The 12,433-nt window shown below is 33.3% G+C and overlaps 1 protein-coding gene across 3 annotated transcripts in view; it reads left to right on the top strand.

Annotated features, from left to right (window-relative positions):
* The window catches only part of TAOK1 (TAO kinase 1), a 145,881-nt gene that overhangs the window by 70,990 nt on the left and 62,458 nt on the right, over positions 1–12,433 (top strand). For 2 of the 3 annotated variants that reach the window (XM_023530556.1, XM_011359929.2), the window contains 5 exons: positions 3,050–3,121; positions 5,667–5,768; positions 7,217–7,262; positions 7,822–7,918; positions 9,665–9,778. In XM_023530556.1, coding sequence (XP_023386324.1) covers positions 3,050–3,121; positions 5,667–5,768; positions 7,217–7,262; positions 7,822–7,918; positions 9,665–9,778 — 431 coding nt within the window. Of the gene's footprint in view, positions 1–3,049; positions 3,122–5,666; positions 5,769–7,216; positions 7,263–7,821; positions 7,919–9,664; positions 9,779–12,433 lie in introns of those variants that run through there. The other variant, XM_023530557.1, reaches the window with a different exon arrangement.

The raw sequence follows: 12,433 nt of genomic DNA, 5'->3' as shown, positions 1-12,433 counted from the left end.
AGTTCTGTTAGTAATTGCTTACATATTTCGGGGCTCCCTGATTGGGAGCATAGATCTTAATAAGTGTTATGTCTTCTTGGTGCTTGATTCCCTTTATCATTATGAATTGTCACTCAGTATCTTTCTCTACTTTTTTTATTTTGAAGTCTGTTACGTCTGATATTAGTACTGCTACTCCCATTTTTCTCTGAATGCCATTTGCTTGAAATATCGTTTTCCAGCCTTTCACTTTGAGTCCATATTTGTCTTTGGAGCTGAGATATGTCTCCTGGAGGCAGCATATGGTTGGGTTTTATTTTTTTTTTTATCCATTCTGCAACTCTGTGCCTTTTTATTGGTGTGTTCAGACTTTTACATTTAGGGTGATTATTGAAATATGAGGTCTTCTTATAGCCATTTTATCTTTTGCTTTCTGGAAGCTCGGTGTTTCCATTGCTTCTTTGTCCTTGTGTTTCTGTTTTCTTTATTTTGTTTGGCTTTTGTGGGTTTTCCCTCTGGTCCTTCTTGTTTTATGTTATATTCTATGTTCTGAATCTTTGGTTTGTGGTTACTATTACGAATATGTAAAGGATGGTTATATATAACAGTCATCCATTTTCTTCTGCATGTGCTTTATCTCCATTTCCCTTTGCGAATTTGGATCTTTAAGTCTTCCCCTTTTCAGTCATTGTTATTTCAGTTTGTCCCTATTTATGCTGAACATTCATTACTATCTTGCTATAGTAATTCTTTTCTTATTATTTAAGCTTATAATGTCCTGTTCTTTGTAAGGATTGCACTCCTTTGCCTCTATTTGCCTGATAGTCACTTTACTCCTACATATGAACATTTTTTTGTCATTTTGTTTTAGGTGAGCTGACCCCTTGACCCCTTTCAGTATTTCCTGTCGTGCAGTTCTTGTAGTGGAGAATTCTTTCAGTTTTTGTATGTCAGGACAGGTCTTAATTTCTTTTTCATATCTAAAGGATATCTTCACTGGATACATTATTCTAGGCTGGTAGTTCCTTTCACTTAATAGTTTAAATATTTGATTCTATTCCTTTTTGGCTTGTAAGGTTTGCTCTGAGAAGTCCGAGGATAATCTAAGTTACCATCATAAATTATAAGTGACCGTTTTATAAATTACTGTTTGCTTCTCCCTGGCTGCCCTGAGAATTCTATCTTTGTTGATTTTTGATCATTTTAATACAGTGTGTATTGGTGAAGGCCTTTTTAGGTTGAGATAATTGGGTGTTCTGTTAACTTCTTGAATTCCGAGCTCCCACTCATTCCTTAGATATAGGAAATTCTCATCCACTATCTGTCCGAAAATACTTTCTAGTCCCTGCTCCTTTTCCTCGCCTTCAATAATGCCCATTATTGTTATGTTTCTTCTCTTGATTTTATCAGCTAGTTCTTGTATTTCTCTTTCATTATTTTTCATTCTTCTGTTCCTCTTCCTTCTGATTTATTTCTAAATTTCTGAGTTCGATATCACTGTTCTTTTCCTCCATTTGGTTGACTCTATTTCCCAAACTTGCTATTTCATTTTTCAATTCTTGCAATGTGTTTTTTTACCTCCAGAAGATCTATTCTGGGTTTTTTTGTTTTTTGTTTTTGTTGTTTGTTTGTTTGTTTGTTTTTTTGAGGGTTCCAGTCTCCTTGCTCTGCTCATCTAGTTTTTTCAGTTTCCAAAATTGTTGATATGACTCATTTCGGAACTCGAAGTTTTTCAAAAGTACCATCCTGAATTCTCTGTCATTTAAGTCATATATTTCTATGTCTGTAAGCTTATTTTCTGGAGATTTTTTTCTTTCTTTCTGAGATGCTTTGTCACCTTGGTTATTCATGGTGTTTAATGGACTATTTCTCCGGGTGGGCATTAATGGAAGTATATTCTGCTATTTTTCCAGAAAGAAGATTTATTATATAAAGGCCTCTCTTTAGCCTGCTGCAAAGAAGGCGCTTTTCTTTTGGTTTCTAGTAGGTGACATCTAAGCCTCTTGGATCCTTGCTTTATATAAAGCCTAAATAATACCTTTTTTATTTTCTTGTAGATATTTAATCATGCTCGCTACCCTCAGTTTCAGTCCCTGTCAATATCAGTGACAGTCAGTCTCAGCAGTGTTTGCTCAGATTCCCGTGGGGCTCCTCAGTGATCAGTCTCAGAGAGTATGGGGGGAGGGACCCTTTGGATTGGGAGTTGGGAGCTGAGGCTCAGCCCAGTTTTGCAACCATGCTTGAAAAAATCAACTGTTGTTTCTCTGTGGTCCCGTCCCACTTCTCTGTTTTCTGCCCTGGTGACTGGACCCTGCCGTCGGCTGCGTGGAACTCACAGCACTTCCAGGCAGTGCTGTTCAGAGAAGTCACTGCACCTTCTCCCCTCCCCGTCCTTCTGCAGGAAGCTGCTAGAGGCAGTTTCTTTATTTCTCCCAATCCACTGCCCGATACCCGGAGTTCTGACCTATGGTAGCTCTTAAGTGCAGATCCTATGCTCAGACGTGCTGGTGTGCAGTTTGGGTGTTTTTTGTTGTGTTTTAGATGTTCAGCTTATTGTTGTTTCAAGGAGAGAGATCTGAGGACATCTCTCACTCCTCCATGTTTCTCTGCGATACAGCTCCACTCAAGATGATTTTAAAGATAATTCATTTCTATTCTTCTCAGTCTGCCACCATTGATTGTTTTACTCACATTTTCCTTTTTAGATCAGGTTTAGTAATTTATTCCTTCCTAGAAAATTGTCCATTTCATTGAGATTTCAAAACTTATTAACATACACTTGTATATACTAGTTTTGTTTTGTCTCTTTATCTATAGTACTATTTAAATTTCTATATTATTCCTTTCAACTAGACCAAAGATAAACCTGCTTTTTTTCTTCCCAGAGTACCAACTCCTGGATAATTTGATACATTTTGCTATATAGTTATCATTTTTTTAATGTTTTTTTAAAACTATGTTGATGTCCTGTTTTGACATGGTAGCTTATAAATGATTTTATTCTCGGGGAAATGATTACCTAGATCCAATCTGTTAATTTCTACAATGATTCTTTCTTTGTTGTTTTTAGGCACGAGATGTGCGTACCAATGAAGTGGTGGCTATCAAGAAAATGTCTTATAGTGGAAAGCAGTCTACTGAGGTAGGTGTGAAATATATATGTTCTTACTGTTATGTTAGAAAATAACATACTATTTTTGATTGGGGGTAGGTGGAAATTTTCCCAAAATATTCATAAGGAAAAATGTACAAATATTAAGTGTATATATTAGTGAATTTCTTTTCACATACTGAATGTACCCATGTAACTTGTACCTAGAGCCATAAACAGAGCATTACTGGCATCACAAAAGCCTCCCAACATGTGCCCCCTACTTACAATTTTTTAAGCTGTGGTTTAATATATTATTCTGTATTAGACTGTCAGTTTCCAAAGTAGTAAACTAGAATAAGATGTATTTGACAGTAAATATATTGGATATAATTTTTTAATGTTTTAGAGATTATTTAAGTACTGTTTTAATCTTTAAATAACAGGCAGTATATATCTAGTCTGATAAATAAGCAGTATGTAATAATCTGAAAAACCAAAATGTAAAATTATCGATACTATGTTGAGTGTACTTTAGTTTGCTAATATTCTGATTAGTTCTTTTGAGATTATTTTATTTAATTTTATAAGATGCAGTCTACTTTCTAAATCTAGGATCTGTCAGTCTTTAATTTTTTAAAAATTTTAATTATTTTTAATTGTGGTAAAATACACAAACAAAATTTACCATCTAAACCATCTTTAAATGTATACAGTTCAGTGGCATTAGGTACATTCATGTTGCCATTCATCTCCAGAAATCCTTTCATATAAATAATAACTCCCCATTCTCTTCTCCCCAAGCCCCTGAAAATCACCATTCTACATTTCGTCTCTGTGAATTTTACTACTTTAGGTTAATTCGTATAAGTGAAATAATACAGTATTCATGCTTTTGTGACTGACTTATTTCACTTAACGTCCTCAAAGCCCATCATGTTTTAGTATGTGTCAGAATTTCCTTCATTTTAATGTTAACAATATTTCTCTGTGTTTGTGTGTGTCTGTGTGTATGTATATTTGTATAAAACATACCACATTTTGTTTATCCATTCATTTATCTGACAGTGGACACTTGGGTTCTTTTACCCCTTGGTTATTATGAATAATGCTATTATGAACATGGGTATACAAATATTTCTTTGAGTCCCTGTGCTCAATAGTTTTGGATATGTGCCCAGAGGTAGAATTACTGGATCAGTCTTTAAATTTTTTTTTTTTAAGTCTTTAATTTTTAAAGATTTTTATTTTCTACTTTTTTGGAATGTCTTTATTTTATGGTAAATCTTGTTTTTGTGATCATACTATAGGTATGATAACACTATTATGATTATGTCACTGTTTCATCATTTTGATACCTAAAAATTACCATTTTTTATATCTTTACTCTAATTTTATTCACTATTCTGTAGCACAACTTTAGAACTAGTTTTCACAGGCCAACTTGTGCTATGTTGGAGTCTGATTAGTCACAGAACAAAAAGTTTCATTTAGGACATCATCTTTTCACATCTAATATTAGCGTCCTTCATGAAAGTTTTTAACGTTGGAGACTACAAGTTTTTATTTTGTTTTCAGAATTTGTCTCCCAGAGCATTCAGATTTGAAATTTAAAGCCCATGAAACATTTTCTGAATTTACCATCTTATATCATATACATTTGATATAAAACACTGTAAATTTATTTTGCTGTATTTTGTTGAGGGCTTGTGAAATAACATAGGAGTTATATGCTCTTATAGTACAAAACATTTTCTATTACGTTAGTTTACGTGCCTTTAGAAATATGGCCCAAGTCAGTGGTAAAGCTTGAAAAAACTAAAACAAGAACAAAAAATAAATTCCTGCTTCTCATCCCATACCTATTAAGCCTATATACCCAAGGACCTGTGTTTTTAGAGTTCCTTGATTACTTCTTAAGAGTAATTACGTTTAGAATATGGCCTAAATATATCATTTATGACCAGTTTATCTGTATTGCCTAGTAGGTGTCAATGAGAAAAGCTCTTAGTAAAATATGTAGGAAAATGTTTTTATAATTCTTATTTTTTTCTATTAACTTTCCTATGTAATAGCTAATTGTTCACTAACATTTTAGAAAGTGTGCATTTACAAATTTAAGTCTCAGAGTAATTACTTCATTTGAGTTTAAAAAATAAACAAGACCTTAACATTTGGTAGGATATATAAGTCAAAAACACAATAGGTGAACTTTATGGTATATAAATTATATGTCAATAAAGCTGCAAGTAAGAAAAGGGAAATTGAATTTTGAAGAAAAATCACTTAAGTATGGTATATAATTTTTAACAACATGTGTGGTGTGTAGTTGTAAATTTTTAATAAGTCTCACTGATAATGTTTTATGAGACTAAAAATTGTCCTACCTTGAATAATTTTATAAATTATATAATTGAGTTGTAAACTATATGAATATAATTTTTTTTAAACTTGATATTTTGACATTTAATCTAAATATGACAAATAGAGCAAAGTCACATTTTCTCATTGACCCTTAAGCAATTACTTTTTTCTTAGTAAATTTGTAAGGAAAAGCAGCTGTTTATAATTCTTTACTCCTTTTTTCTTCCCACAGAAATGGCAGGATATTATTAAGGAAGTCAAGTTTCTGCAAAGAATAAAACATCCCAACAGTATAGAATACAAAGGCTGCTATTTACGTGAGCACACAGCATGGGTAGGTATTTGTTCCCCTTGTCATAGTTGATTTTGGCATAGAATTAATTAATTTAAGAATGTCTCTTAATGGTTATGTGAAGCTTGCAAAAACATCTTGAAATGTAGGAAATGCAGACATCAGTAAGGTAATGGCTATGTGTAGAGCCAGAGGGAAGGTAATCAGGGGGATTGTTTCATAAACTTTATAAATATCTAACCAATGTACTGTATACTTGAAACTAGTAAAAAAAATATATATATATATTTTTCATATATATATATATATATATATGAACGTAAAAAGAAACACCTTACAATGCTATTTCATACTGAGAAAGGAAGAGCAGCTTTTCCTAGAACTCCTAGGCAATAAGAGATAATAGAATTTTTGCAAGTTTACTATAGAGTTTTAGCTGACCTTTATGTGCATGGTAAAATGTTCTTTGACATTTTTTAGTAGTTTGAAACTACTAAATGGTTTAGCAAACATTGTGACAGCAATTCTGTTACTCTAAAATGAAAGTTATTGTATCTTTTTGACATAAATATATTGTAATATATTTAGCCACCTAGTTCATGGTGATGTCTTGGTGAATAATGGTAAAATTTGAACTGATTATGATTCCTCTGCTGAATAAAGGTAGAGAATTGAGACACTTTATTACAAGAAGTGGAGATTAATTTTGCCCTGTTGTTACCAATGAGGTGACAAGGTTGTAATTCTACAATGCTATAGGCATAATAACTGAATCATTTAAGAGAAAGGCTAAATTTTCTTTAAACAAGAATGATCCCTTATTTTGAATAATGAATAAGCCACAGCTATTTATTTTAGTGTACTAAACTTAGATTTGGATTTCTATTCTTTGATGCATTTTTATCCAGTTTGATTTTGGTGGTGGTGTTTGTAGTGATACTCCTAAACTTAAGACTATGGTTAAAGAAAAAGCAGCAACCCTGGGCTTGTTGCTTCTCTGTCTCTCAAGTTTCTTCTCTGTAAAATAAGGAAATAATAGGGCCTATCTAATAAGGTGGATTAAATTAATTAATATATATAAAATACCTGGCACATAGGAGGTACTCCTTGCTTTAAATTAAACATTTAAACTATAACCTAAACTTTGTACTTGTAGTTCCAGAGGACAGTTTTCTGCTCCCTATTACCAGTATTGCTATTATAGGTTAATAGTAACAATATATATATTTCTTTATAATTTTAGTTAGTAATATATATGAAATACACATCTTGTACAAGTGATTACATGTTGGTATCATAAAAAATTAAAGTATTGTTGGCTTGACTTTATGCATTTAACAAATTGCTAAAATACATAAATTTTTTTTAAGTTAAATGATGACTAGAGTTTATGTCTATCTTCTTGATCTCCTTGGTGAATTTATTCTATCTCAAATAGAATCTTTTCAGTAATATATTTTAATGCTTTTAAAATTTTTCTTCCCATATAGCTCGTAATGGAATATTGTTTAGGATCCGCTTCAGATTTGCTGGAAGGTAGGTTTCCTTTAAATATGAAGAAAAAAAAGTATTAGCAAAATAAAATGAGAATTTAGTAAGAGATTGCTTAAATAATGTAAAAACTTTCCAAAAGTGTAAAAACCTTAGCCTTTTCTAGATTCTCAGCGTGGTGTACACTATCCTCATTAAATGTTATGTAGTAGCATAAAATAGATGAATTTTTTTTCATTATGACTTAAGCATTTTTCTGTGGTCTTTGTCATTCAGCTTGATTTGTTCCTTTTGTTCTGAATGAAGATATGCGAAAATAAAGGGAGAACTTCTCTTTTGTTAATTTTGATTTTATAATCACCAAATAATTGTTAAATGTTGTTAACTTAGAGGAAAATTGGCTGTGACCTATACTTTAACAGTTAGGCACAACTGTATACTAGTTATAATGTTCAGTAGTAGCCTTGTTTTATCTTGGGAAGCAAATCCCTTCTTGCTAAATATTAATGTTACAAATTGCCCCATGAATTAGATATGTATATTTATTTTTTCAAACAAAAATGTTCTATATAATAATTATTTTCAAATAAATTCTTATTTTAAGTTCACAAAAAGCCATTACAAGAAGTGGAAATAGCAGCAATTACACATGGTGCTCTCCAGGGATTAGCCTACTTACATTCTCATACCATGATCCATAGGTAAGCACTTTGAAAATTATCATACATTAATAAGCAAATGGCTAATTGCATTTATCAGCACTGGAACTCATTAACCCTGAAATTTTTGTTACTTATAGCCAAATAAAAGCATTTCAGAATATTATAAACTCATATTTTTTAGATTGTCCGTGCCTTAAAAAGAACATACTAGTACACTTGATCTCTTTGTTTAGGATAATTTTTATCTTTGTCTACCCATGCTGCTGGGCTTTCTGAAATATGTGTATTTTATAGATTTGGGGTAGAAATTTAATTATATAATTATTTAATTTGTAGAATGGGAAGGACATTAGGGATCCATGTAGGTCTTTTTTCATTTTACAGATGAAGAAACTGATGTCCCAATTTGTGACCATTTTCTGAAGTTTACAAAGCCACATAGAGTAGACTAGAGTTAAACCTAGATCTTTTGTCTTTCTGGTAACTGATAATGCCAGATTTGTTCAATTGATTCCATGACATGGACATATAAAAGCTACTTAAAACTCTTTATACTTTTGATTATTAATCCTCAAATCTTTGATAATGCATAGTAACTTTAAGATTTTACACCATTTTATAATGCATTTTTAGTATTGGTATTGACTTTATCTGTTTTAGAAGGAAACATTTTTTGATTATATATGTGAACCAGACAACACATATTAAACTATATAGTAGAGTTATTGTGAGTTAATGGATTTTCATTATTTTAGGTGAGGATAGTAAATCCAAGAGAAATCCAATGCTAGTAGTAGGTGAATGGAAGAGATGGAATTAGAACCTAAAGTCTTCTCAACTTCAGAGTGTTTCTTCATTTTTTAAAAACAAATAGAGGGAAAATAAATTTAGTATCATAGCCATTATAGTACTATAGTAAAGATTATCAAGTGCTTGGAATATAGTCTTTTTTTAAAAGGCTAACTATAATTATGGTACCCATTGGACATATTATATACTCCTATTATATAAATATCCATAATTCTCTTAGTTTGCGTGGATAGTATATGTTTGCTTATTTAGAAAAGTAAACTTGAAAGTAAATTTGGTTATCATTAATATTACATTATCCATATATGCCAGTTTTCATTTTATATGAAGTTAGAATTATGCTAAGCTTTGATATGAATAACCCTTTTTTAAAAATTGGGAGGCATATTTGCGACAGCATGGATAGGTCTGGAGGGTATTATGTAAAGTGAAATAAATCAGGCAGAGAAAGACAAACACTGTATGGTTTCCCTTATATGTGGAATCTAAAAGAAAACAAAACAAAAAATAGGCTCATAGAAACAGAGACCAAATGGATGGTAACTGGAAGGGAGGAGGGGGTTGAGGAGTACATGAAAAGGAGAAGGCAAATATTCAGTAATACTGTGATAAGTGTGTACAATGTGATAATTATTATAATTAGTGAGGTGATCAAATTGTAAGGTATAAAAATATTGAATCACTATATTGTATAACCAATATAAGATTGTATGCCAATTATACTTAAAAAATTTTTTAAATTAAATATGAAAAAAATTGGGGGTATGTTTTTTAAGAAAATTGTTCCTGTATATTTATATGAATTCCGTATTTTTCGTTTTCTATTTGTATCTTAATGCTTATTCCAGTTGAGAGATTATTCTAGAAGTTATTTTGATTTCTTCTGTACTTTACAAATTTTTATTCGATTTTTATCATTTTTAACACAATCCAAAGAAAGGAAAAGAAATAATTTTCTGTGTTCCATAAACCCAGAGATATCAAAGCAGGAAATATTCTTCTGACTGAACCAGGCCAGGTGAAACTTGCTGACTTTGGATCTGCTTCCATGGCATCTCCTGCCAATTCTTTTGTGGGAACGCCATATTGGTAAGAGTAATCCTGTCTGGTAGTGATCCTCATAATTGAAATAGGCAATGTATGTTTGTACTTTTTCAGATGTCTTATCTTTTTCATGAAATATAATGTTATTTTGGACATTTTTACTTTAAACATTATAGTTTCAAATATAAATCTGGAGTGCTGCCCTCACATCTCCTATTTTTTCATTTGTCTTCCTTACATTTTCTTTCTTCTTATTATCTGCGTCACATATTGGGTGTGGAAGTGAAAAAATTCAATAAAAATTAAAGTAGGATGGAAGGGAAGAAATAGCATAGATGATAGAGACTTTGTTCATCCCTCTTGGAACCAAATCAAAGTTGTGATAAAACAAGGAGCAAAAAGCAAGCAAAGTGGCCTGGGATCTAGATAAACAGAAGCACTACAACTAGGGAGAAAAATATGAAATCATCCTGCAATGGTAGAAGGTAGGAGTGGGTGAAGATGCGAGGCTGCCGGGTCCTTAGTAGCTGAGTGGGACAGAGTCTGCAACAGCTGCAGACGCCTTATAAAGGGGCCATGTTGGCAAGCAGACTTTTGCAGTGACAGACCTGCTTGATCTGACTACCAACGCCAAGTTGGCTGCTTGGGGTGGGGCACCAGAGACAGGGGAACGCTTGAGTTGTCAGAGTGAAGTCCGGAGGCGAGGCTCTCTTGGGCAGAAGTACCAGCAGTATCCATTGTTCCTCTGTTGAGCCCTTCTCCCTCCCAGTGTGCGGACTCCAGGCTGTCGTAGCTGAGATATCATCAAACTGGGTAACTGAGGTCACTCTGCCCAGAGGATTCCCTGAAACTCTGCCTCTCCCAACTCATGGCCCCACCCCAAGCCACATCCAGTTGTATCCTTGGTGAGTTCGGTGTTCCTCGCTGAGCCAACTCCAAGACTCATACTGGTGGCAGCTGACCTCGGTTTTTGGTGTGGCCTCTTGAGGCAACTATAAGCATAGCTTCTGTGGATTGGTTGCTGACTCTTAATAGGTGGCCCCAGAGGGACACAGCCTGGAGCCTGGAGCTGAACCCCTCTCAGGACTGTGCCATTGGACACCTACTACACAAAGCCATGCTAATAAGACCAGGAGATTTAAGAGCTTTGCTTGGTACATAGAAACAGACACAGAAAGGCAGCCAAAATGGGAAGACAAAGAAGCAGAAACCATATGAGAGAATAGAACAGCGATCCGGGAATAATGCAGTCAAGCAATCTAACAGAGTTCAAAACACTTTATAAAGTTGCTCAGTGAACTGAGGGGAAGAGTAGATGAACTCAGTGAGAACTTAAAGAGGTAAAAAAATGTAAAAATGGAAATGGAAATTATAAAAGGAAACCAGTCAGGAATGAAGAACGTATTATCTGAGATGAAGAGTACATTAGAGGAAATCAACAGAGTGAATAAAGAAGAGGATCGAACCACCAATATAGAGGATGGAGACACCCAGGGCACTCAATCAGAATGGCAAGAAAAAAGCCAAGACTATAATAATAATTTAAGGAGCCTATGGGACACAATTAATGTAAAAATATCCGTGTCATAGGGGCACCTGAAGGAAAACAAGAAGTTGAACTATTCGAAGAAATAATGGTGGAAAACTTTCCTAACCCGGTGAAAGAAATAGACATACAACCTTAGGAAACTCAGAGTCCCAAAACAGATGAACCCAAAGAGGCCCGTACCAAGACACATTATAATTAAAATGCCAAAGGTTAAATACAAAGAGAGAATTTTAAAAGCAGCAAGAGAAAGCAGTTAGTTACCTACAAGGGAGCACCCATAAGACTGACAACTGATTTCTCAAAAGAAACTATGCAGGACAGAAGGGCTTGGCACAAAATATTAGAAGTGATAAAAACCCAGGATGCGTAACCGAGAATACTTTATTCAGCAAAGCTGTCATTTAGAGTCAAAGGACAGATAAAGAGCTTCCCAGACAAAAATAAGCTAAAGGAATTCATCACCAGAAAGCCACTATTACAGGAAATGTTGGAGGGACTTCTTTAAGAAGAAAAAACGTGTATCAAAATCATGAATAAAAAATGGTAATAACTACGTATCTATCAATAAGTATCTCAAATGGAAAAGAATTAAGCACTCCAACCAAAGGATAGAGTGGCTGAATTGATAAGAAAACAAGACCCCTACATATGCTGCCTACAAGAGACTCACTTCACATTAAAAGACACACACAGACTAAAAGGAAAGGGATAGGAAAAGATAATGCCTTGATGGACCTATAGGGTATTGCGCTGAATAAAATAAGATAAAGACAAATGTCGCATGATTTCATATACATGTAGAATCTAAAGAACAAAATAACAACAAAAATGAAAATAAACTCAAATACAGAGGATATTTTGAGGGCTATTTGATGGGAGGGGGGTTAGGGGAGACGGCTAAAAAGGGCAAAGAGATTAAGAAGTATTCATGGATAGTTACAAAATAGACATGGAGATAAAAAGTATTATAAGGAAAATAGTTAACAAATATACAATATATGAGGGGGAAGCGGGGTACTAGATTTAGTGGGGTAATCACTGAGTTTTATAGATTTCTAATCACTATGCTGTACAATCGAAACTAATATACTGTTGTATGCCAACTATAATTGAAAAAACCTCTGAATCGTACAATGTAAATACAAGTAACT

Source organism: Pteropus vampyrus, unplaced genomic scaffold (assembly GCF_000151845.1).
Source record: "Pteropus vampyrus isolate Shadow unplaced genomic scaffold, Pvam_2.0 Scaffold50, whole genome shotgun sequence".
Classification (NCBI taxonomy): Eukaryota; Metazoa; Chordata; class Mammalia; order Chiroptera; family Pteropodidae; genus Pteropus; species Pteropus vampyrus.
Note: the sequence above shows the minus strand (reverse complement) of the source record. Positions and strands in the feature narration are given on the sequence as shown.